At 47.4% G+C, this 24433-nt stretch overlaps 1 protein-coding gene across 9 annotated transcripts in view; it reads left to right on the forward strand.

Annotated features, from left to right (window-relative positions):
• The window catches only part of FOXN3 (forkhead box N3), a 405900-nt gene that overhangs the window by 164996 nt on the left and 216471 nt on the right, over nt 1-24433 (forward strand). For 7 of the 9 annotated variants that reach the window (XM_067728219.1, XM_067728275.1, XM_067728258.1 and 4 more), the window contains one exon: nt 4239-4795. In XM_067728219.1, the coding sequence (XP_067584320.1) occupies nt 4253-4795 (543 nt within the window). In that variant the 5' untranslated portion in view covers nt 4239-4252. Of the gene's footprint in view, nt 1-288; nt 516-927; nt 1113-4238; nt 4796-24433 lie in introns of those variants that run through there. The other 2 variants (XM_067728248.1, XM_067728228.1) reach the window with 2 other exon arrangements.

Here is a 24433-nt window from a genome sequence, read left to right on the forward strand (position 1 = left end):
GCCGATCGTGGCGTGGGGAGCTCCAGCAAGGGCCGCCCCGGCGGGTCCGCGCCCCGCGCCCCAGGCCGCTGGCGGCCCGGCCCACGTTTTCCCTCTCTCCCGCTCCCTCCGCCCCCTCCGCTCCGTCCCTCCCCTCCGCTCCCCTCCCTCCCCGCGCTTCCCCTCCTCCTGCCTGGTCATGTGTCGCCTTTTTTTGTTTGCAGTGGAAACAATTTCTCGCCGCTCGGCGCGCCCCGGCCCGACGCGCCGCGGCGGAGGCGAGCGGGAGGCGGGACGGGGCGGGGAGAGCGGCGGGGCCGGCGGGAGGACGCGCGGCGCGCCCGGCGGACGCCGCAGGTCCCATGCCGCGCCGCGACCCCCGCGCCCCTGCCGCCCGCCGCCCCGGGCTCGCCGCGCCGCGTCCGCGCGTCCTTAGCCGGGCCACCAAGCTATGCCCGCTGGGCGCCTGCGAAAGTTTGTCGGCTCCCGCTGAAGGGCAGCGGCGCCCCCGCGTCCCCGCGACCCGCTCCGGCCAGGTGAGTTTGCTCCCCGCTCCCGCCAGCGCCCGAATGGGATTTGGGTGACTCGGGGCGGGGGCAGTTGTTCGAGGCCGTCCAGGAGGCGACCTCGCCGCTCTCGGCTGACCGGGGACTCCGCAGTTCCTGGGGGAGAGGTCCCGGGATTGGGGGGCCTGGCCGGGCGGGGAGACGGGAGCCCCCGAGCGGGGAAGTTGCCCAGTCCGAAGAGTTTCCTGCCCCGACGTGCGGGCTGTTTCCCGGTGCCTCGATTTCCGAAAAGCCGCCCTAAAGGAACAGAGTTAGTATTGTCCGCGAAGGACTGGATCCCCGCCGTTTCGGGCCGGGGCAGGGGGTGCCGATCAAGGGGAGACCCCAAGACGACAGACAGCCTCCTAACAAAGATTTCCCCCCCCCTCCCCAAACTGTGCAGGCTTGGCACCGGCAGAGAGAGTCTCCGGAGACTCTCGAGGCTTGACTCCTCCTCACCCCGGCCCTCTTTGAAACCCTCCTTGGGTCCTGGAGAAGCTGGGGGACGGCGGGCTTTTATTGATGTGTTTTTAAGGCTCGCCGCGGTGCGGCCAATAAAAGGTTTATGACATCTGACCGGCAGTGAAGGTATGCGAGCTCCCAATTGCCCTGTATACGGGCAGAAGAGCAGTTTCCCCGTTGCCTGGCAACGCCGCTGATTGACGCGGGACGCAGCCAATCGCCGCTCCCGCAGGTCCCCTTGAAATGTTTTTGACAAGTACAGTAGACTGGAGTGGAGCGCGTGCGTGCGTGCGCGCGCGCGGGGGGGGGTTGCCCTCCCCCCCCCCCCCCCCCCCACCAAACTCGCAACTGCCCTGCTCGGCTTGGAGAGGATTTCTCAACTTTTTAAAGTTCACATTGAGCATCTGTTCAGAGCTGGGCCAGTAATGTCTTTGTCAGTTATTTGGAGCCCTCTGGTAGTGGGCAAGAAACTAGCTTTCCTGCTGCGTTTTCTCCGTTAAAAAGGAAAAAAAGATAAGAAAACACAGCAAGTCATAAAAAAACAAGAAGAGGGTGTGCGTGTGGGGGACGTAACCAATAGCAAACCGAAAAATTGTTAAGGAGGTCACTAGTGAATAACTATTTGCGGATCCGGTGGAGCAACCTTATTGGCAGCAGATTAAAAATGTTTGCTTAACTGCAGACTCACATGATCCGGATTCTTTTTTTTTCCCCCCTCTAAAATAGGAGGAAAGAAAGATTTGGTGAATTATGTAGTTAGAGTATAATAATGGAAAACTCCTCAGCTGTGGTTTCTGGGAACTGTTTTTTAAAATGGAACTGTAGTGATCAGCAGCTCTTGATACCGTTGCTATAAAATGCGGGGTTTCTAGGGATGTAGTTAACAGTTGGAGAACATGGGGGGCACAGAAACACAAAGCAGACAAATGATCCAAGGGTGCTGGGCCCCGGTAACCCTCTTTTCTTGACAGTGCTGTTCTTCTAATAAAACCATATAGCTGGCAATGTTTGTTTAAAACAAAAGAAAACGTGGAGAATAGAGTGTTGGTTCCTTTGGGAAGCTACTGACAAATAAGCAAATTAAAAAGAAAGAGAGCAGCATGTTGTCATAGCAACAGTGCAATTAAATTACTTTACTGTCAGCCATGATATAATTTTCCTGTTTGGAAGCTCAGGAGACATAAAACTTTCCTCTGGAGCTAAAGTTGACTTCAGTGGCTGGGTCGTTGTTCTCTTTTGTACTCGACCATGTGGATATTCCTGGTTATCAGAAAATTAGGTTTTTTGATGGGGGTACGTCGAAACTTTGAGAGAGACAAGCCTAATTTTGATTTGTTCGTAAAGAAGGTAAAAGAATCAGGCTGGTCTCTGTCTTACCCCCAAATTTAAGATACTAGATTATTCTTTAAAATGTGTCCTGTACTACTCAGGTTAGCCTCCTTTTTTGATGAAAAAATATTCCCTGTGGATGAACCCGAGGTAGGTATCTGAACTGCCCTGCTTCCATGGGACTTTGGTCTCTGTGGATGTTTTCCGTCCTTAGCGTTGGACATCTACAAGCAGCTCCAGAGAGCTCCCCCTCAGGCCTTCGGTCTGTAGGTTCTGTTTGTCCACTTCTGGGGAGGGGGCCTGCTACCGTTCTCAGGCACCTTTGACTAGCTGTTTAGTGCCCCACATTATGCTTTCTAGAATCTCATTCTAGAGCTTCCCTAGCTGAAGTGGCAGTTATTTTAGGCATGTTATCAGTGGGCATTTTGAGCCTTAGAATGATCATGTCTTTGCTCTTGATGTGTTCATTCTTTTTTCTAGATAGACTGCTTGATCTTACTCAGGGGTGGGGTGGAGGATAAAACAGACACCAAGCGCATTGTCTGAGCACTGTAGACGGAGAGTGGGAGACCTCTTTCATTATCTTACTGTTCTTTCCGTCTCACATTGAGTGCTTCAGGGGTGAATGTGCCTTGTATCTGTCGGGGTCATTCTTTTTGTGGACTTGTCACCTCCCCCATTGTCTTTCCTCATCAGATATTTTACTCCCTGTTCTATGGGGGAGGGGTAGAGTAGAATTCTGTAGCAGTTTTTGTTGGATTTGCCTTCCTGTCTTGAAGCTCGTGGTTGCTCTCCTGAATTTTTTCACCGACTTTAACTTCAGTTAATGGCTTATCTTCACATTCCCATGTATTTGTGTGGTGTCTGACGTTACTCACTTTTTTGTTCAGTTTGTAGTGTCCCAGAGAAATTAAATGTACTTCCTCCTCCAGTTTGAATCCACAGAATTCCTTGACATCGCTCTTTAGACTTGCCAAATGTTAAAGTTTCAGTTTTAGGTTATGACTTGTGGAGAAAGAAGGAAAAAAAAAAATCAAATAAAACATTACCAAATTTATGCTCATCATAGCCATAGTTTTGATTCCTAGGCAGTTGCAGTGGTCTTTGTATGGAAAGAGCTGAATTTAATCTGAACCAACTGGCCTTAAACTTATAGGTATGTCCCTTTTTTTTCTTGAGAAAGATAAACAGTGAGACCTGTCACCCAAAGTGACATGGGCTGTGGTTGCACTTATTTTGTGGTTATTGTGCAGCTTGAAAGAATTTGTACATATTCATGTATAATAGGTAAACTGAGGCAGCAGGCAATAACTGATTTTTCCAGGGTCACAGTGAGAGTCTTCATAGATCAGGAAGAAGGTATTGTGGAATTTCCCATTCTTTTTTTTTTTTTTTTTTTAATTGAAGTATAGTTGATTTACAATGTTGTGTTAGTTTCTGGTGTACAGCAAAGTGATTTTATACGTGTATATATATTCTTTTTTGTATTCTTCTCTATTGCGGTTTATCATAGGATATTGAATATAGTTCCCTGTGCTATACAGTAGGCGTATCCATTCTATATATCATAGTTTGCATCTGCTAATCCCAAACTCCCAATCCACCCCTCCCCCTCCCATTCTCTTCTTGGCATGTGCACGTTAAAGGTGCTGTGAACATTTCCTGTCTTGTACCTAAGGGCTAACAGGTCATTGTGCTATGTGCGTGGTAGACCGAATTTACTACTGTTAATCGGGCATCTCTGTGTGGTGGAATGTGGGTTAATGTCACTCAGTGTGGGAGCTGTGAGGGGATGTTCCTAAGTGGTAGGGGGTCCCCAGAGGTGGCAGGGGTGGGAGGGGGGCATAATCATTAGGGAGGGCATGGCTGCCTCTCTGTTTTGGGTTTCACCGCCTCGTCTTCTCTCTGTCGTGTGTTTCCCAGGAGCCTTCACGTAAATGGGTCCAGTCATGCCTCCCAGTAAGAAGCCAGAAAGCTCAGGAATTAGTGTCTCCAGTGGGCTGAGTCAGTGTTACCGGGGCAGCGGTTTCTCCAAGGCCCTTCAGGAAGACGATGACCTCGACTTTTCTCTGCCTGACATCCGATTAGAAGAGGGGGCCATGGAAGATGAAGAGCTGACCAACCTGAACTGGCTGCACGAGAGCAAGAACCTGCTGAAGAGCTTCGGGGACTCTGTCCTGCGGAGCGTCAGCCCCGTCCAGGACCTGGACGATGACACGCCCCCATCCCCTGCCCACTCCGACATGCCCTACGATGCCAGGCAGAACCCCAACTGCAAGCCCCCCTACTCCTTCAGCTGCCTCATATTTATGGCCATCGAGGACTCTCCAACCAAGCGCCTGCCGGTAAAGGATATCTACAACTGGATCTTGGAACATTTTCCGTATTTTGCAAACGCACCTACTGGGTGGAAAAACTCAGTGAGACATAATTTGTCCTTGAATAAGTGTTTTAAGAAAGTGGACAAAGAGAGGAGTCAGGTAAGCCTCTGGGTCTGGAACTCACGTTTTTCTTTTTGAAATTAAACCTGTCTCTCCATTAATAAAAAATGTTCAGGAATGTAAATTCACCACAGGGAAGTAGCAGTCAGAAACGCGGGTAATTCGATCTCATTTCGTTCATTTAGATAATTGTCAAGAACTTCCTTTTCCTGTGTTTGGGGTTTCTAAAGCCAGATTGAGGGTTTCCCACTGGGGAACATGGTTACAAAACGGTGGTTTACAGACTTGATTGGCTCTGAGTATCATTGTCCTTCAGAGTCGGTGGGTGGGTCCCCCTTTGGTTTTGGACAGCAAACAAAAGTCTGTATTTTGATGGCAGCCATGAACCATGAGGTGTGTGTGTATACATACATACATATATATATATATGTCTGTGTGTGTGTGTGTGTGTGTTTGTATATTTGAGGAAAGTTGCCACTGAGGGCTAGAAAAAAATGGCATCTATTTTCGTTCTGAATATTAACTTGGAGAAAGGCAGCTGGTCCGGGATTCTGGAATAAATGGACAGTGGTGGACATTGCGGGGGGTGATTTGAGCATCCTTCTATACTCCAAGACCAAAGACACGAATTGCCCAGGTGACTCTCTTGAAATCGGGTGTCTACAAAGTGTTTGGCAACTTTGAAACTCCCTCTGAGTGTGGAAGGTGGGCTGAGGGTAAGACTGACTTTCAGAAGGTGGAATTTTGACTTTAAAGCCTTTAAAGCTCCAGCTTCGTGGTTCGCTAAAGAAAGACAGTTTTAATAATTTGCTTTATTTTTCTTGTAAGGAACACAATAGGTACGGTAGAAATAGGATTGACGGTTAGAGCTGGAAATCAAAATTGTGACCTAGCTTGGGGTTCTGAAAAGTAACGTAGCAACAGTTAAAATAACTTGCCAGAAAACGTACTCGCCACAAAGTTTTCGTGTTGCCCTGTTCTCACGGTTTTGGTTTCCGTGTTAGTGGTGCTGTGGTGTGGAGCTGGCGGTCTGCTTTCCAACCTTTTTAAAGTTCAGGTTCGGTCTCAGGACCCCTCTGGAGTGGGCTCAGCAGCTGTGCAGGGTTGGGGCCTTTCATTTCTTTCTTTCCAGGAACAGGTATGTGCTTCCAGTTGAATCTTGAGCCTGAGAAGATTCTACTTGTCCTTGGCCTGGAAGACTACGACTGTGGCAGTGGTGAAGCCCTATTTTTCCTTGCTGCCACTGGGCACGTTTGTCTGCAGATGCTGTTCACCCAGAGTTTATGTTAAGATGGAGTGTGGGGGCTTCCCTGGTGGCGCAGTGGTTGGGAGTCCGCTTGCCAATGTGGGGGACATGGGTTCGTGCCCCGGTCCAGGAGGATCCCACGTGCCGTGGAGCGGCTGGGCCTGTGAGCCATGGCTGCTGGGCCTGCGCGTCCGGAGCCTGTACTCCGCGGCGGGAGAGGTCGCAGCGGTGAGAGGCCCACATACCGCAAAAAAAAAAAAAAAAAAAAAAAGATGGAGTGTGGGCATGCAGGGTTTGAGGGGGGTGTTGCCCAGGAAGAGGAAAGATGTGGAAACTGCGGAGCTTTGCCGCTGATCGTGGGTGCAGGTGGTGCCTGGATCCAGCGTGCAAGTGTGAACACTCCTGAGTGCTCTGGGCCCTGCCTTCCCAGTTACGTGCTTATTTTTATGTAACTGTAACAATCGCGGGGCACTGCTGCTGTCCCCAGGTGTCCATCACTTGCTCTCCTCCCCTCCGCATCCGAGCATGGGCATCCTAAGACCGACCTCCGGACTGGGCTCTGCTGAGTGTTTTAAGATCATTCCTTGAACTTAGAGAAAATTCGTCTCTCCCCTGTAAAGAACCAAGTCTGTGGTCTTAAAAACTTCCATATGGGTGGGTGCTCAAGAAAGGGAAAATCTTGGGAAGCAATTCCAGGGTTAGAAGGTAGAGAAGAAAGGGCTGTCAGGTCCGCCAGAGCAGCACGTCCCTGATGAAGCAATGATCAGGGCTTTAAGTTGGTGTGAAATGATTCTGCAAGTTACCACATGCCTGGGTCGGCGTGTTTGTCATCACGCCGGGGCACATAATAGTAATTTAGCAAATGCACACTCTGAAATGTTAAACAAGACCAGCTCCAAAGTATGCAGAGAGACTCGGGAGTATTATTCATCAGCCTGGGGAGTGACAGGCGGGCGTTGGATAGCACTCTGGCAGGAGCGCCGTCACCCCCTTGCACCCCCCTGCCCCGCTCTGGGAGTCGTGTTTTCCTGGGGTGATGGTTTTCATTCTGCAGATAGCGCCTGTAGAAAGGGAATGGTTTTAAGTGCTCGAGTTTGTTTATCTTGTGAAATGTTGAGTTCTGGCTTCCTGGGCGTACCGACCTGTATTAACATGTTTCTGATCAGATGCCAGTCACTTGTGTGGCTGGGAGTTTGTTCCCGGGGTTTGTGATGCTGTGAGAACAAAGCAAGGTGTGTGAACTCCCCATTTTACTCCTCTTTCCTCGGATAACCTTGGGGCCAGCTGCTGGCTGCCCTGAGAGGGGCAGACTCCCGGGTACCCTCAGGCACTGGTCTCGACCCCTTTCATTTGTGGTTTTCTCCGGTGGCCAGCTGAGTAAGGCAAAGGCATTTCCCTCACACTCTGCCCAGGGGAAGCTCCTCGGGCTCTCAGGTAAGCTCATGTTTTCCCAGAGGATTTTACTTGGCTGTAGCTCCCATGCTGAGGTTCTGCTGCAACACAGTGACTAAATGTGCCCAAATGTTGGTGAGAAAGATGCCAGGGGAAGGGGAGGATGGAAGCCTTGCGAGCTGTGTTTGCAGAGTTAGCCATTCCGCTTTTTGTTTTCTTTTTAAAAGTGTGGGACACGGTTTTAAGCGTGGCATAAGCATGAGAATGCAGAATGTGGTGTGATCCTTGTCCCTGGGGGCTCGGGACAGTCCCCTGCTGCACGGCTGCTTGGTGGGGTGCTAGAGAGGGAGCAACCTGGGTGGCACCGGAATCACCTGCGGCACTTACACACCACCGCCGCTTCTCGGCCCCTTCCTGGAGACTCTCATTCAGTGGGTTTGAGGTGGGCTGGGGAAAACTGAAATTCTCATAAGCTTCATAGGTATTTCTGACTTACAGCCAGATTTGGGAATCCCTGAACTAGATCCCCTTTTGGGTTCTTTCCAGTGCTGAGATTTCGTCAAGGACATATTCTCATGAATGGGTAAGTTAGGTGAGAAGAGAGGTTTTTTTTTTTTTTTTCTTCCTGTTTTATCTCTAATAGGACTTTGAGAGATAGCGTTTTTTTTTGTTTGTTTGTTTTGTTTTTGTTTTTATTCCAATCATGGAAAATTTCAAGCATATACGGTGGAGAGAATCAGTCACTGTATGGTAGTGACTGCATACAGTAGTACAGTGACTCTGTATAACCACCATCACTGCCCACACCAGATTTAGTAGTTAACAAGGGCTTGCCTCTCTTACTTTGTTCATTTTTTCTTTTTTTTTGGCTGTTGCTTAAGTATTTTGAAGCAAATCCTAGCCCTCATGTCATTTTATCCCAACATATTTTAGTGTGCGTAAGAACGGTTTCCATAACCACAATGCCAGTGTTACCTCTGATAAAGTGAACAGTTTTTTGGTATCACCTAAAGGCAGATCTGTGTTCAGGTATCCTGGATGGCTTACAAAATGTTTGTTTGAATAAGGATCCAAACATTGTTTACACATTGCATTTGGCTTTGTTTCTTCAGCCTGTTTCCGTCCACGGCAGACGCCTGCCCCTTGCTTGTCCAATAGACCCCTCCACGTAATACGTCTGCTTCATTGGGGTTTCGTGAAGCTTGTTCCTCTGTCCCCTCGTGCATATATTCTGTGAAATGGAAGTAAGTGCTAAAAGGCTAGATCCCATTCCGGCTATTTTCCCTCAGGAATACTTTATAGACGAGTCTCGTGCCTCCTCACATCAGGAAGGCTGGTTGACCCACTCCTGGGGACGCTGCGCTCGTGTTGTGGGTTCACGTAGAATCGGCTGCTTCCTCCTCTGCAAAGTCCCCGTAAGCCTTTCATCTTACGGTTTCATCTGTGGATGCCCTTTGCCCACATCAATCAAGATTGAGGTCCAAAGTCTGGGATTAAGTTTTGTTATTTCCTAAATACAGTTCTCAGTTGGAACCGTAAGATTAGCATGTACTAACCTCTCCGAGTATTTGTAAATGAGAAGTAAAGTGTACTTTTTATTTTTTTATAAACTGGATTATAATGGCCCAGGTGTGTGTGTTTGCTGTTTCTCTGCTTTTTCTTTACTTCCCCGCTTGACACTTTAACAAAACACATTGTTGTCATAACAGGGTTTATAAAGGAAACAGTGTACAGAAATATGTTTATTATATCCAGGGCTGAGTGCTTTAAGTACAGTTTTAGCTTGTAAATATAAGCAGCTTGTCTTGGTTGAAAGAGGCCTGGATTGGAAGCCAAGATACCTGGTTCTAGTTCTGATGCCGGAGATACATGGCTGTCTTGGGCCTCAGTTTTCTCAGCTATAGAAGCAAGAGTTTATTGTTACCCGAAGCTTCTTAATTTGGGCTCTGTGAATGTGAGAGGCTTTGCAAACAGCCTGAAATTATTGACAACATGTCACGTGACTATGCATTTTCCTAGAGGATCTCAAGATTTTGTTTGCTCAGTTTTTAGGTTCTTAATGGGACCTCTGACCCTGGAAAGGTGCAGACCCACTGGTGTATTATAATAACAATAGTGGACTTACTGTGGAACACTTTCTTTGTGCTTTCCCAATATATCATTTCTTTCTCACTACAACCCTGTGAGGTAGGCCCTAGTTTCATTCTTAAAATAGATGATGAGTTAAGCTCAGAGTGGTTAAGCAACTTGCTGGAGGTCACGCAGCTCGTAAGTAGCACAATAGGAATTCACCTGAATTCCCTGCAAACCTAAAGGGCATGTGCTGAAGTTAACTCTGGTGCCTGAGCACACGTTCTCAGTGTAGACGCTGCTGTAGATGATCTCTATGTGCTTCCCCAAAGTAGCCTATGATCATGAGTTATAGGGGAATTAAAATAACCCAGATAAACTCAGAATTTACTCTGCAGGTACAGGATAGAGAAGGGTAAATATAGAGAATATTTTTGTGCTGTCAGGACGGGGCCAAGCTCTGTCCTTGTCAAGCAGCTGGAAGGGTGTCGGCGTTTGCACGAAGCCTATCATGGCCCTCCAGCTCCCTGTTTCCAGGCTCTTCCCAGGCCCCCTGCCTCCCAGGTCCCCTCCACTGAGGTCTGGCCCAAGTTCAAAGCCCCTTCTCCCTGCCTAGACACTGTTTATACAAGTTCTCCCTCTAATTCCCAGCCCCCTTGGTGTTCGCTTTTCCATCCTGGTGGATGAAATTCTTTTTCAAAGGCAGTTTTGAAAATGGAGCACCTCTTATATGGCAACACCCCCATATCACAGTTGCTCTCATTCCCTCCTCTTGGGGGTGCGACCACAGCATTTCCCTTTCCCGTGAAATGGCCCCCATTCCTGTGATGGTCATTTTAGGAAGAAGAAAGCCCGTAACTACTACTGTTATTATGTTTTGGGGGGTGGGGATAAATGATGCTCTTTGAAAAACTGTGCAGTTCTGTCCTGATGAGTAAATTACTAAAAATCAGGGTAATGTTCGATGGTAGGACATGCAAAAATGAGATGAAGTGTATAAGATTCTTCCGTGGCCTCTGGGGCAAGTGACGGTCCCGTCTGTCCCTGCGCTGGCGCTGCCCTGGACAGCAGTAGGAACACAGCCTCTTTCTCACCAGCGCCCACTCCCTGGCAGGCTGCTTTCCATTGTCTATGCTATAGGCTGTGTAGCCTTGGAAGGCTGAGACGTTACCAGCCTTTCAGGCCGTCTCTGGGGGCCCTGAAATAAACATACCCCCATGTCACAGGCCCTGGAATAGGAAGTACTTCATACCAGCATCCTCAGTGAGGCCAAAAAATCTATGTACTGCCTTCGGCCACGCTGCCCCGCCGATCTTGCCCATTTGTTCCAGGCACTGCTCTGTCTTGATTCTTCCAGGCATAGATGCTTTGGCTGGGGGGACATTTCTGTTGTCTTGCTCTTGCCAGCTGTTCATTGCTCATTCATTCATTCGACAAACTTTTTAAAGCACCTGTTGTGCTCAGTACGTACTATACTTAACTATACGAAGTGCTAAAAGGGTGCAAGATTGAATGTATGTGGCCATGGCCTAGAAAGACTTCGTGGTCCAGTGAGCCCCACCTGCAGAAATTCCTTCTGGCTAACGGAATTCACCAGCAGAAGCCCTTCTTTCAGCTCTCTCTCCCCCTTTTACTTATCTGTTTCTGGTTTCTCTCATCATTGCTTTTCTGGCCCTTCCATTTCAAGGATACCCTGCTTTTCTAGTCCTCACAGTGACTCCCCTGCTGTTGACCTTGATGAGGGTCTATACACGTGTTCTGGAAAGCTTGGTTCTTTGGGATCACAGGGCCCCATTAATGTATCTGTCCAATATCATTTTGCAAAGTAGGGCTTGGTAGTCCCTAGGTAGGTCTATGAGATGCTTCTTCATTGACGTACTGGCTGGATATGCAACCAGCAAGAAATTATTCTCAGAATCTCCCCTGTTGAGCTGAAGAGGCTCTAGGATTTCCCTTTGAAATCACTTTAGCTGCAGGATAATTCTCTGTGCTAAATAATATAGGAAGTTGGCACACCGATCTCCTATTTGAAAGTCATGTGTTTCGCTTCTTTCACAAATAGTGATGGGTTGTTGGGATTAATCGGTATCCTCTCATGGAGCCCTTGGCCATCTTAATGCTCTTAAGCTTTAGCAATATGATGGCAGATTGTAGATTTTTTAGAAAATTCTGTCTCCTTCCCAGTGGACATTTTTGCACTTGAAACATGATGATGATATATTTAAAAGCTAATGTAATGTTCGTTTCGATGATACTGTGTTTATTAGGCTGGTCTTTTGTTTGCAGATTTGGGATTCGTGGACCCCTTAAAGTGTTTAATTCTTGTTCTCCACCCTTGTCGCTTTTAACTTTTTTGCGGCTTCTCTCAATGAATACATCCAACCAGCCCTGTAAGAATTTATCTTGGCTACATTTGCTTCAACACTGGCTTAAAGTTTTCAGACAGTAGGAATTGCATCCCGCCGCTCCTGTGGAATGCCTCCCTGTTAGTAGGACACCAGTATCTCATTGCCTATAATTTCAGGGGCTTCAAGCACCTTCTGCTTATTAGTTACTTTATTCAATAGAATTGTTTGGTGATATCAAAGGTTAAAATTGAAAACGAGATTTGGTTCTTGCCTTTTAGGAGTTTACATTCCAGTGAAATAGGAGACATTATAAAAATATAAATAAAGAAGAGTAAACCGTCACAGATATGAGAAGTGTACCAGATCAGTAAGTGATTGGTGTCATTGAGGTCAGTCAAGGAGGCTTCCCCTCCGCAACGAGGGGCACTTGGAGCTGAGATAAAAGACAGTAACGGACAAGGTTTGAATATTCCTTAGGGGGGGCGGGGCGGGGGGCACTTGAATAAATTGTTAACAAAGCATGAATGAACATGAGACCTCCAAGAATGGAGTAGTTAGGATGAGGTTTGACTGTTTCTATTATAAATAGAAACTCCAAATAACAGTGAATTAAGCTAGAAGTGCATTGCTTTGTCACATAAAGTAAGTCTTGAGGTATTGGACAGAGATCAACATTCCGTTTATCTTTCTGCTCTACTGTGCTTAATACACTGCTGGTTTCCATTCTCAAAGTCTTCTTATGGTCCAAGATGGCATCTGCTAGCTTGTTCTCATTTTAGGAAGCAGAAAGGGGTATGCAGGGAAGGACAAAAAGGGATTCCATTGAGTTACCAATTTTAAGGACCTTTTCCAGAAACAGCCCCCCCCCCCCCCCCCGCCGCCGCCGCCGCCGCCGCCGCCGCTGCACTCTGCTTTCATCTTATTGGCTAGCACCTGGCCACATGACCCCTCTTGGCAGCAAAGAAGGCTGGGGAATGTAGTCTTTTAGCTGAGCCCATTGCAATCGCAAATAAAATGCTGGTTCTCTTACTAAGCAAGCCTGAGATTTTCTGTCACAGAAGTCTAGGCGGTCTAGGAGATGCATGTTGCTGGACCCAAGGGATGTGTTGGAACAGTATCAGAGAAAAGGAAAGAGAGAAATGGGTGGTCGGAGAGGTTATGTAAATGAGTATGAAGAATTGGTGGGGAGCTAGGATGCTAAAGGGGGAAATTTAAATTGCTCTTGTAACTTAAAGCAGAGATGATGACCCGTTTTTCAAATATTCCAGTTAATCAGCATTTTGCTTCCAGATATTCTGGTTAAATTGCATTTAATATCTTCAAAAGCAATAGCTTGATAGAGGTGAAGATGTAGTCTGTGGCAGGTGTGATAAGAAGAAAAGCAAGGGAAATATATGGTTGAAGATAGGGAGGAACGTAAAGTAGTTCTTTTAATAATAACTTGATGGTTTGCTGTGCGAGGTTACTGACAGTTCCAAGAAGAGAATGAAGTCTTTGATTTACGTGTGTGTGTCTGTGTCTGTGTGTGTGTGCACGCGTGCTGTTTGAGCACCTTTGCTTGTGAACTCAGCAGGAGACCGGTAAATACTGGCAGAGGGACTGTGCTGCTGCTCAGGGGAACAGGCTCTCCAATTACCCTTCCTTTTCCTCCTTTTGTCCACACAGGGTTTGTGCGGGGTCCCCTCTGGGCCCAGTGAGGTCAAGGTCAGTGTTGCCTTCCACTTATTGGAACTCTGTGAAGGGCCTCATAGAAAGCGGTGACTGTCATCCTTGAGGGACAGGACCCATAAATGATTTAACTGATGTCATTAGATAGAAAACAGTCAGCTAGCAGAACACTTGTACATACGTACTTTGTTTTTAGAAGAAAAGGCCAAGTCAGGTGAGCACTGACTCCAATCATGGCTGTCGTGGAAGGAGAAGAAAATCCAGTCTCCTGGCACCAGAGGACAGGCAGTGTGGCACAGAGCTGGGGTGCAGAGTCATGCTAAGTATTCCCGGAATACTTCACGGAATGCTGAGTTCCTTCTAGCATCTTCCCTAGATGCAATCATGTAAAGTGAGAACCTGCATTCGCAGCCACAGTTCTGAGACCCTACGGAAGCCTTACTTTGCAAAGTAAAAAATAGACTCCTCACAAAAATGTAGAAGTACTTCTCCTTCATCGTAGAAGTATTTTCAGCAGTGGTTCATCTGTGCCATGTGTTTGTGGAGGGCCAGGCACTGTTCTGGGTGCTGGGGACACAGTGGTGACCTGTGATGGTCCCTCACATTTCTCCTGGACCATCCATGGGGTGGGGACAGGGAGGGTGACAGGGAGGCACGTGTTAAACAGTAGATCCATACATGGACACGTAGGTACTGTATCAGATGATGATACATGCAGTGAAGACAGTAAAATGGGATAATGTACCAGAGAGGGGTGGGGAGGAGAGAGGCAGGCTTCCTGGAGGAGCTGACTGGGCCACGCCTTGAATGGCAAGAGGGATGCAGCCGAGCAAAAACTTGGGATAGAGAGAACAGCATGTGCAAAGGCCCTGAGGTGGCAGTGGCTTGAAATGTACAAGCACCAGAAAGAAGGCCTGTAGGAAGTACGTCAGTGAGGGGAGAATGAGGTGTTTAAAGGGCCTGGAGGGGGAACATCTGTTTGGGGCTTGTTCCTGTGGTACAGGTTAGAGATGATGGAAATGATGCTGGCTTAGACCAGGATTGGGATTTGCAGATGAAGGTGTATGTGCAAACGTGGGTTGGGAAGTGAGATGGGGGTTAGAGCAAAAAATACTATTTTGGCCATGTTAAATTTGAGATGACTTTTGAACATCTAGGTGGGGCTATCAAGTTGGAAGTTTGGTATGTGAGTTTCAAGCTCACTAGAGAAGTCGGAGTAGAGTTATGAATCTGGGACGCATTAGCGTTTATTTGGTGGAAACTAAAGAGGATTTCTGGATTACCTCTCCATCAGAGAGGAGCTGAAATCAAACCTCTAGTTTAGTTCTGTAGGAAATTATATTTCCATTAGTGTTTGACAAGAAAATTCATTTTGGGGTATATTCAACATGGCGAATAAAAACAAAAGCGGTTTATATTTAGAGGGAGAAACTCCGAATTATTTCAAAAATAACTTATTTGTAGTTATGGTAGTTACTGCCTGTAGTTTTGTAGGCAGAAGAGAACAACTTTGGCTCCTTGTAACGAGGGTATAACTTCTAAATGTGTTCAGGGCCAGTGGCATCTCTGATATGATGAGAAAAATGCACTCCTCTAAACATCCCATTTAGTAGAGCCCCTAACCCATGGCTTTGGCGAGTTCCCTGCCGTCTGGTCTCTGGCTGGAGAGAGGAATTTTTCTTGTATATGTGTCTCCATAGCAACGAGTTTGCATTTGATATGGTAAGTAAGCAGTTGCCTTAGCAACGGAGTTGCCGATGTGGTGGCTCCCCTGCTTTCCGGGAATGGATAAGCTGACCAAACTAGTTTCGATGTATCGTGTAGGGCGCTGTATTTGTAGGACTGCACACGCTGGCCCTGCTAGTGTAAAATCAGTCCTGCTTTAAAAGAGATCGCTGCCCCTCCCGCTTCCAGGAGGAAGGGCTTACCCAGGTAATAAATCAGGCAAAAGTAGTTGCTGTCAGTTGAAATAGATTCTAAGAGGGATCTCCTGGTGGAATTTATTCAGTTTCATTTAAGGAGAATGTCCTCGTCAGGGTGCATTTGGTTGCAAGGCAAACAGAGTCCCTCAAGTTGCCTTAAGTAGAAGAGTAGTCCTCCCAAGGACGTAATAGTCCCATGGACCAGTGGTGACAAGCGGTAAAGCACATCTGGGGTCCATGGCGATTGGAACTGCTCCCTCTGTCCCTCTGTGGCCACACGGATGCTCATCCTGCCATTCTCTGGGGATCCGTTCCAGTCTCCTCTTAGTAGCCTGGCTTCCCCCGTGAGGCTCTTGATTTCCGCTTCCTCACACCACTGGCTTGATGAGGTGGCGTGTTGACACCAACCCTTGCGATGTGATGGCCCCAGTGCCCGTCGTCGCTGTGCAGTGTCCTTGTCATCGTTTCAGAGTCACAGACTTGTCCTCCCTGAATCAGATGTTCAGCCCTGGTCACAACATGGGCAGGGTCCCCTGGATCAAGGCAGCTGCTGGGACCATCGCTTCATCTGGGGTGGGGACTGGGCTTGGGCTTGAAACATGCCTGCAACAAAAACTTGTCTGGAAAGCCTTTGGTCTTTGGAAACATTTTAATAATGCAAAGAAAAATAATAAATAACTCCGAAGTATTTTGTGATTTCCACTTCCCTTTGTATCCCCTCAGCGTCTCTCCAACAGATAATGGAGATTTTCACACCGAGAATTCGGGGACTGTCTTGTGCCTCCCTTCATTAATGGTCTCTGTGATGACTTCATCTTTCTTGCGTTTCATTTCCGTAGATTTGGGGCTGGTGGTTCTCAAACTAGCAAAGTTTTTCTTTGGTGGCTACTTTTTCCTGCCAGCTGCCCTCAAATTGCCTGTAATCACAGGGTTGATTGATTACCAAAAATGATGAACTCTAGCCCCCTGTTCCAGACAGGAGTAAATGTCATCTATCCAACACAAGTTGTCCTGATTTTCAAGAACAAGAGATTGGGTAATGGTTCTTGCTAATAATAATAACCATTGTCTACCAGCCCCTGTCATCACATTGAGATGTTCAAAATGGGGGAAAAAATATAATTACTTCATGCCGGGGACTGGAGATACAAAGAGATTATGAAACTCTGGTGGAGTAGACTGGGCAAAGATAAAAAGAGACCAGGAAAGTATCATTTGCTAATTGCCAAGGGATTGATTGTCCAATGGCCAGAATTACATGGTTTGGGAATCCAAAGGAGAAAATGATCCCTGAGGGTTAGCAGAGCCATGGGAGAAATCCCAGAGAGGAGATGGAATTTCATTAGCTGGGTGGCCAGGACTGGGGCTGGTAACAGGGAGATAGGAGGTCACTGGAGTCATTAGGGTTAGGTTGGACATGGGGGTGGGAATGCATTTGGGGAAGACTGGATCTGAAACCGGGAACTGACATTTTCACAGGTCTGTTTGGGAGCTGTTTGTAATTGTGTGAGGCATTTGCATCCATGATCTTGTAGCTTTCCAACAACTGTAAAAGTAGATACTATGTTCTATTTATAAGTGGGGAAACTGAGGCTTAAAGAAATTCATTGGCTTGCCAGTGAAGTGACCCAGCCAGGTGTTGAACCAAGATCTGGGGCTTTTGCTTTTGCCTGAAGCAGAGGACTCCTGTGGGATAGAGAGGGAAAGAGATTTGGAAAGGTCAGTTGAGCTGGACTTTGGGGGTCTTGAGTGCCACGCCAAGGAGTCTGGACTTTGCTCCTAAAGCGGGGGAGAGCCCTTAGACATTTCTGAGCAAACCCAGGGCATATACAAAGATGCAAAGCTGGAGGCAAGTGATTCTTGCTTATGTCTTCAAGGTTTTGGCAGCAGCCCTGTCCTCTGCTGCAGAACTTCCTGCTGCCCAGAGATTTATGGAGAAAAAGACCATGGCCAGCTCTGACTGATTTTCAGTAGATTTAACTAACTTGGGCCAGATTTATAAACAACAAACACTCTGCAACTTATTTTTCATTTTAAGTGTTTTGCTCTTATTTTTATTTAATGAATTCTGTTTTCACTGATCCTTGCTTTTATTTGTTGGTGCCACCAGTTCCTAGGAATGACCTGACCATTCTGGAATTCCTAGAGTTTATAGAGGAATGAAACGAGCGACCCGCCCGCTCGGCACTGCCCTGTGGATTTAATCATTTTTTGGTGTCCGGGTGGATCTTTCCCTCTTCTGGTTTCAGGCGGTAACATCTTTTCCCCTTTGGCATTGTAGGTAAACACAGTAATATTAACCCTTTAGTTCTATGGGAAACAGGGTCCAATAGGTGATTTCTTTCATTCCTTTGTTCATTCAACTACCTTGAGCCCTTGGAATGTGGAGGGCATTGCGCTAGATGCTGTGGGGGACCCAGAGGTATAAGACGGGGTCCTTGCGGACACTCTGGGGTCATCCCTGATGCTTCCCTCTTTTTCAACTCCGTACCCAGTCAGTTACAAACGTCTCCTGATTCTGCCTCCTTCAAGTCTCTCTGGCCGTCCCTTCCTCTCTAACCCTACAACTGCTGATCTTCGTTGTTTGCTGGGTGGTACTTTACTGTGTCCCCTCAAGTCCGTCGAAACAGGGCTGCCAGAGGGCTTATTTAATTCACAGCCCTATAGTGGCTCCTGTTACCTGGAGTGGTTGATCTCAGAGTGTGGCTCTGACCACCAACCTAGAATGATCTAGAGTGTTTATTAGAAATGCAGATTCCTGAGCCTTAGCCCAGACTTCTGGTGGTGCCGCCTGGGCATCTGCATTTAAGCACACTCCCCAAATGCTTCTTTTTTACGCTGAAATTTTCAGAAGCAGCGCTTAGAGGACCAAGATCAAACTCTTCAGCTGGGCTTATAAAGTCTGCCTTCCTTATACTTTGTATTCTGGAAGATGTTAATACTGTAGTATAATGGACTTCAGTGTACCATGTAACCGTCATGGGAGTCCACAAACCGTATGTGTCATTAACATGTGACCTATCTTGTTTCATCCGACCTCATCCTGACTCTTCTCACGCCACCCCCACCCCCCCATTATTTAAAGCAAATCCCAGGCAGTGTATTGTTGTATCTACAGATATTTCAGAATGTATCTCTAATACGTAAGAACTCTCAAACACACACAGACAGCCGCCCCGCACCACGAAACCATTATCACTCCTAAACCAAATTAACCATGATTCTTTACTATGTCTAAAATCCAGTCTGTTTTAGAATTTATCTGATCGCCTGTTTAAAAAAAAAAAAAATTAGCAGTGGTTTTTTCAAATTAGAGTCCAAAGAAGGTCCACATGTGACATTTGGTTGACGTACAGGGTTTCCCCCCACTGTCTGAAAATAGAGCATTCCTATGAAACCTTTCGTAGGACGCATCTTGCTAACGGATGCACAAAGTAAATTAGGGTAAAGCACAGACACAGACACAGTTCAGAGCTCTAGCGGTTTGATGCTGAGATGCTGAGTGTGGTTCCTGGGGAAGGAGCTTGGTGGGCCCCCCCCCGCTTGCTGCTGGGGTATTTGCTGCAAAAAAATGAACGCTCTTTTCGCTTTTTGCCTTTTCTTATAAAAGCAAAGAGCTTCGGATTTCTTTCTGTTAGTGAAACAAGTACTAAAATAGGTCTTTTGTAAAAGGGAAGTGGCATAAAGCAAACTTTGGAAAAGCAGGGGATACCTGTATCTCTCCAAATCTCTTCAATCTCTTTTTAATCTATGCTCCTTCCTCTTCCTTTTTTCCCCTCATCATTTAAAGGAAGCTGTCTTCCCGTTTCATCCTCCTCTTCTGTCATTATTCTGATACTCCAGTCCTTCTGCTGAATCTCTGGGCTCTGTTCCTGCAGAAGGCCCTGTGCTCTAATGCCGACTTCGAGACTTCGACTTGCGTACACTGTTCCCTCTGCCTGGATTGTTCCTCCTCTTTTCTCTTCTGGACGCTGCATTCTCACCTTGGAAGACCCAGTGACCTGCACCCCTCTAAACCTTCTCCAAGCCATCCCTGCCCATTTTAGTTTTTGTTCCCCACTTTGCCCATTATTTTTCAGCACTTATTTTGCAGTGTAATCATCCCCTTAGTATCTGTCCCTGTGGTGTTCTCGCTTCACTCCTTTCCCCACACTGAGGCTGAGGGCAGGGATCACATGGAATCTACTTTTGCACCAGCTGGAATAAGGGAGTGCCTGGTATATGGTGGGTAATCCTTTTTTTTTTTTTTTTTTTCATTTCAAAATATTTTGTCTAGTTCTTCTCTCTTTTTTTTTTTTTTTTTTTTTTGCGGTACGCGGGCCTCTCACTGTTGGGGCCTCTCCTGTTGTGGAGCACAGGCTCCGGACGCGCAGGTTCAGCGGCCATGGCTCACGGGCCCAGCCGCTGCGCGGCATGTGGGATCCTCCAGGACCGGGGCACGAACCCGTGTCCCCTGCATCGGCAGGCAGACTCTCAACCACTGCGCCACCAGGGAAGCCCCGATGGTAGGTATTCTTGAAATACCTTATAAGAGAATGGACGAGCCATAAGCCACCAATTCAAGTGTTTTAAGATAAATTGAGGTTTAGGTTTTTTGAACACTCGAATATTTACTGTTAATAAGGTTTGTATACCCTGTATGAGTAGCTTTCTTTAATTAGGAAGAACACTGCTTCCAATTTTTTTTTTCAGTCCACTGTAAGACTGTGGGCTTGCCCAGATAACGGCCTCTGTCTACCTTCAGTGGCCAAGAGCCGCCACCCTTTTGTCAAGAATTAACAAAAGGGAAAGAGTCTTAGCACCGAATGTGCTGACCAAGGAGTGTTTGACAGTTGGTAGCTAAAGAGGGGGTTCAGGCGATACGGGTGAATTGACCCCTGCCCTGGGAAATCGCTGAATTGTGGATGACACCCAAGAGTCTGTCACTTTCGTTAAAGCACAGCAGATTTTCTTTGTTCTTTCCGTTCCCTAAATTCTTTGATAGGGATCTCTTTACTGGGATTCTAGAAGATGGTGGGGGTTTGTAGAAGAATCTGAGGTCCAAACAGTGCAAGAGACTTGCTAGAAACTCATGTATCTGGGCGCAGAGTCCAGGTCGGCTGCTCTTTCCTCTGCACCATCTCCTTGCTTCACTCCTTCCTCAAGACTCTGATTAATTGGAAATGGACACAAACTTGTGCCATTTACATGGGATTTATTTTCCTTCATGTGTCTTATTTTGAGTTACTGAATGTAGTAAATTTTTTTTTATTAAAAAAATCATTTGTTTGTGACCTTTGAAAATATGCTCCAGCCTGTCACATTTTTGTTTCATGAATTACTCAAAATGTCCTTGAATTTTAGTCTTTGGATAAGTCTTACAGGCACTATTTTGAGTTACCTGCTCATTAGTATTATAGCCATCGATGAAATCCACCCAGATCTTTCCTGGTGAGCATAGGACCTGTTTGTTGATACGTATGTTATGCGTAGAGAATGCAGAATGCCCAGAAGCAGGGACAAATGGAATCAGAGGAGAGTTGGAGGATCCACTTAAGTATTTGTCTTGATTAGCTCTACAATTATTATCTCTGGTCCTTTAACGTATTTGAAAAGTTTTTCCTTCTTCCTTAGAGATCAGTTTATATTGAGGGAGTTGTTTCTCTGAAATAATATTAATACATTACCACCCCTGTATTGGTGCCTGAAACTTTCTGATAACTCATTCATTCATTCAGCAAGTGGGCATTTCGTGCTTACAAACAGGCTTTGCGCTAGGCATCAGGAAAACAAGGATGATTCCAGTCTTGTGGGGGAGATGAGCATATAAAGAAATTCATGCCCAACTTGGTGTGTGACCTCCATACAAGGTGCTGTGGGAGAGCAGAGGGGTGCCTGCGGCTTGGCTTTTATATGTGTTGATGAACGGGTAACTGTTGAACAGAGAGGGTTAGTAGAAAGCTTGCATGGTGCACAGAGCACTGAGCTAGATGTTTAGGGTCTCTGGGTTCTAGAGCTAACTGGGTCAGCTGACCAGCTCTGTGACCTAGGCGTGTGCCTGCATCTCTCTGAACCTGAGATTTCTCCATGCGATTCAGTAATCCTTCTCTTGTGGTCCCACTGTGTTCATTCAGTGTGTTGTCATTCATCTGTAAGCCGAGGTGGCCTAGATCCGTGGTTCCCAAACCACTTGCGCTGGGGGACTGTTTATCCTCCCTCCTCCATGCTTTTGTTACACATACAGGATGTGACCCCCAGTCACAGGTTCTGATCTGTGTCAGATCACCAGTGTCAACTCGGTGTGCCTAGAAAGAACACTTCTGCCCAAAGCACAGGAGCCGGAGGTGGCAGCTTACACAGCAGTGCTGTGCATAAATGTGATTTCCAAAGGGCTTGAGGAAGTGTTGGGAAGAAGCCCTGCCCTCACGGTGCTAACTCTGTGGAAGACCCTTCCCATGTGGGAACAGCAGACCTGGGATGTGTGTAATCTGCAAGCCCTTTCTCGTGCCGAAATCAAAACTGTATTGGGGGGCTTCCCTGGTGGCGCAGTGGTTGAGAGTCCGCCTGCCGATGCAGGGGACACGGGTTCGTGCCCCGGTCCGGGAAGATCCCACATGCCGCGGAGCGGCTGGGCCCGTGAGCCATGGCCGCTGAGCCCGCACGTCCGGAGCCTGTGCTCCGCAGCGGGAGAGGCCACAACAGTGAGAGGCCCGCGTATCGGGGGGGAAAAAAAATCATTTCATAAACTCCCAGTGATGTCGGAGGCGGTGACAGGCACTTGTGCTCATCCCCATCTTTTCTCCCCAACTTCCTGCTCTGGACAAGCCACACCTCTGGGCTCTCGCTTCACTTTTGCCCCTCTGTCACCATCACTGCGTCTGTCCTGCCTCCCTCTGGACAAGCCTGCTGCCTGTGCAGGCGTAATTTATGGCCAGATGGTTATTTTCTTAGCAGCGGTTGAGTTTTCTGAAATGTACTCCCAGTTGGTCTTTTTTTTTTTTTGCCCCGTGCAGAGTGTTTGGTGTACACAGTCTGAGCCATCTGTTTGCCCCGGTGCTGAGGTATGGGGTCTGGTGAGGAGCCCTGCTCGTGGCTGTCGCCTGGCCATGGCTGATCGACGGCCATTCGGAGACGGCCGTGAAGGTTTTCAGATCATCTATTCAGAAATGGCAGCTTATTCACACGGTGTCATTTTTGGACGTCTCATGGTGGCCTTCATTTGCCTGTCTAAGCAAGCATTATGCGTTGAATTGTGTCCCCCCCGAAAGACGTGTTGAATCCCTAACCCTCAGTACCTGTGAGTGTGACCTTATTTGGAAATAGGGTCTTTGCAGATGGAATCAAGTTAAGACGAGGACAGACAGGATTAGGGTGGGCCTTAATCCCGTATAACTGGTGTCCGTATGAGAAGAGGAGAGATACACACACAGGGAAGGATGCCGGGTGAAGACAGAGGCAGAGGTTGGAGTGATGTGTCTACAAGTCAGGAAACTCAAGGATTGCCGGCAACACCAGGAGTTAGGAGAGAGGCATGGACCACATCTTCTTTCAGAACTTCCAGAAAGAACCAACCCTGCTGATGCCTGGATTTTGGACTTCAAGCCAGAACTACAAGAGAATAAATTTCTGTTATTTTTAAGGGACCCAGTTTGTGGCACCTTTTTGCAGCAGCCATGGGAAACTAACACAGCAGCAAAAAGAAGTAGCAGTGAGTTTCTGCTTACACTAATGATGTTAAGAGTAAACCCTAGCCAAACATAATTAAGAATCATACAGCGGGACTGTGTCCTTTCACAGAGGAGGGAACTGAGGTTGGAGAGGTGCTTGCAGACCCACAGCGGGGACTGGTGATGGGTTCCGATCCGGAACCCACATCTCCAGAGCTTAGAGCTTCTCCCACTCCTAACACTGCCTATTTGAGGACATTCGAAAGCTGACCTCATTCACATTAAAGTAAAAGAAGCCAAGTCAGGAGACAAACCGTTTGTTTTCCTCTTCGGGTTTGGATGGTGAATGAGGAGACCACGGGTCTTGACGACCAAGTGGGGGGAATTTACAGGGTTCCGGGCATATTTGCTCCACAGACTGCCAGAGGACAGCCTGGGACTAGTTCTTCTGGGACCGTTGCTTGTTGGTCGTGCACTTGAACTTTCTCTTCTTTATCAGTAATGGATTGTAATGAGTGCCCATGTGCTTCTCCTTTGTTTTTCCTCCTTTCTCTCACCTCCCCTCTTTTCTCTGAATGGAAGCATTTTCTGAAAGGCTTTTCTCAGTGTTTCTAGTAGGTGGAGGTAGTATGGGGTGATGGAGCAGGAAGTGGGCTTAACTTTTTAACTTTACACGTGAAAACCTTAAAGATGTCAGCCTGTTTTCAACTCATGTCACTCATCTCATCCTCTTCAGAAGGTACCTTGTTAGAGCAGAGACTTTGCAGGCTCATCTCTGCCTACTTTGAGGTGTTTGTGGGCCTGGCTCAGTCCTCCCCCAAGCCCTCCTGTGCTCCCCGCCCCGTCCTGGGCCGTCTCCTGCACCGGGCGTCTGTCTCCGGGGCCCACTCACGTGCCCCTGTGCCCATGGCAGGGTCTTAGATGCATTGAACCCACAGGATGGTCCTTGCTGCCTGGCAATCGTCTTGAATTGGTTTAACTAGGTGCCGTACCTGCCTGACATTTCTTAGGATCTGTCTAAACCTTGAACTCGGAAGGAGCGACTCTTGTTTGGAGTACCGTGTTGGTCAGCAGAAAAATCCTTTTGACTGAGACATGAAATCACGAGACTCAGTGTGCACAACCCCAAATGGTCACGTCAGATGGGTTCTTGGTACGGAGGGCCTGGCTGCATCCCCTTAGAATTATTAATGTATTGGCTACTTTGTTCCCGATGACTCAGTGTGTGCATGACCTCAGTTCTACTAAGCATCCGAAGGCACTTTTGTCGAGTGTCTTCAGTTTGCACAGTGCAACAACATTTTGTTTCTGAGCAACAGTTGTGCCCTTGAACCCGGGCTGCTTTGCCAGAAGGAGGACTCGCTGGCCGTCCTCGAGAGCTGAGG

This window comes from Pseudorca crassidens, chromosome 1 (genome assembly GCF_039906515.1).
Source record: "Pseudorca crassidens isolate mPseCra1 chromosome 1, mPseCra1.hap1, whole genome shotgun sequence".
Classification (NCBI taxonomy): domain Eukaryota; kingdom Metazoa; phylum Chordata; class Mammalia; order Artiodactyla; family Delphinidae; genus Pseudorca; species Pseudorca crassidens.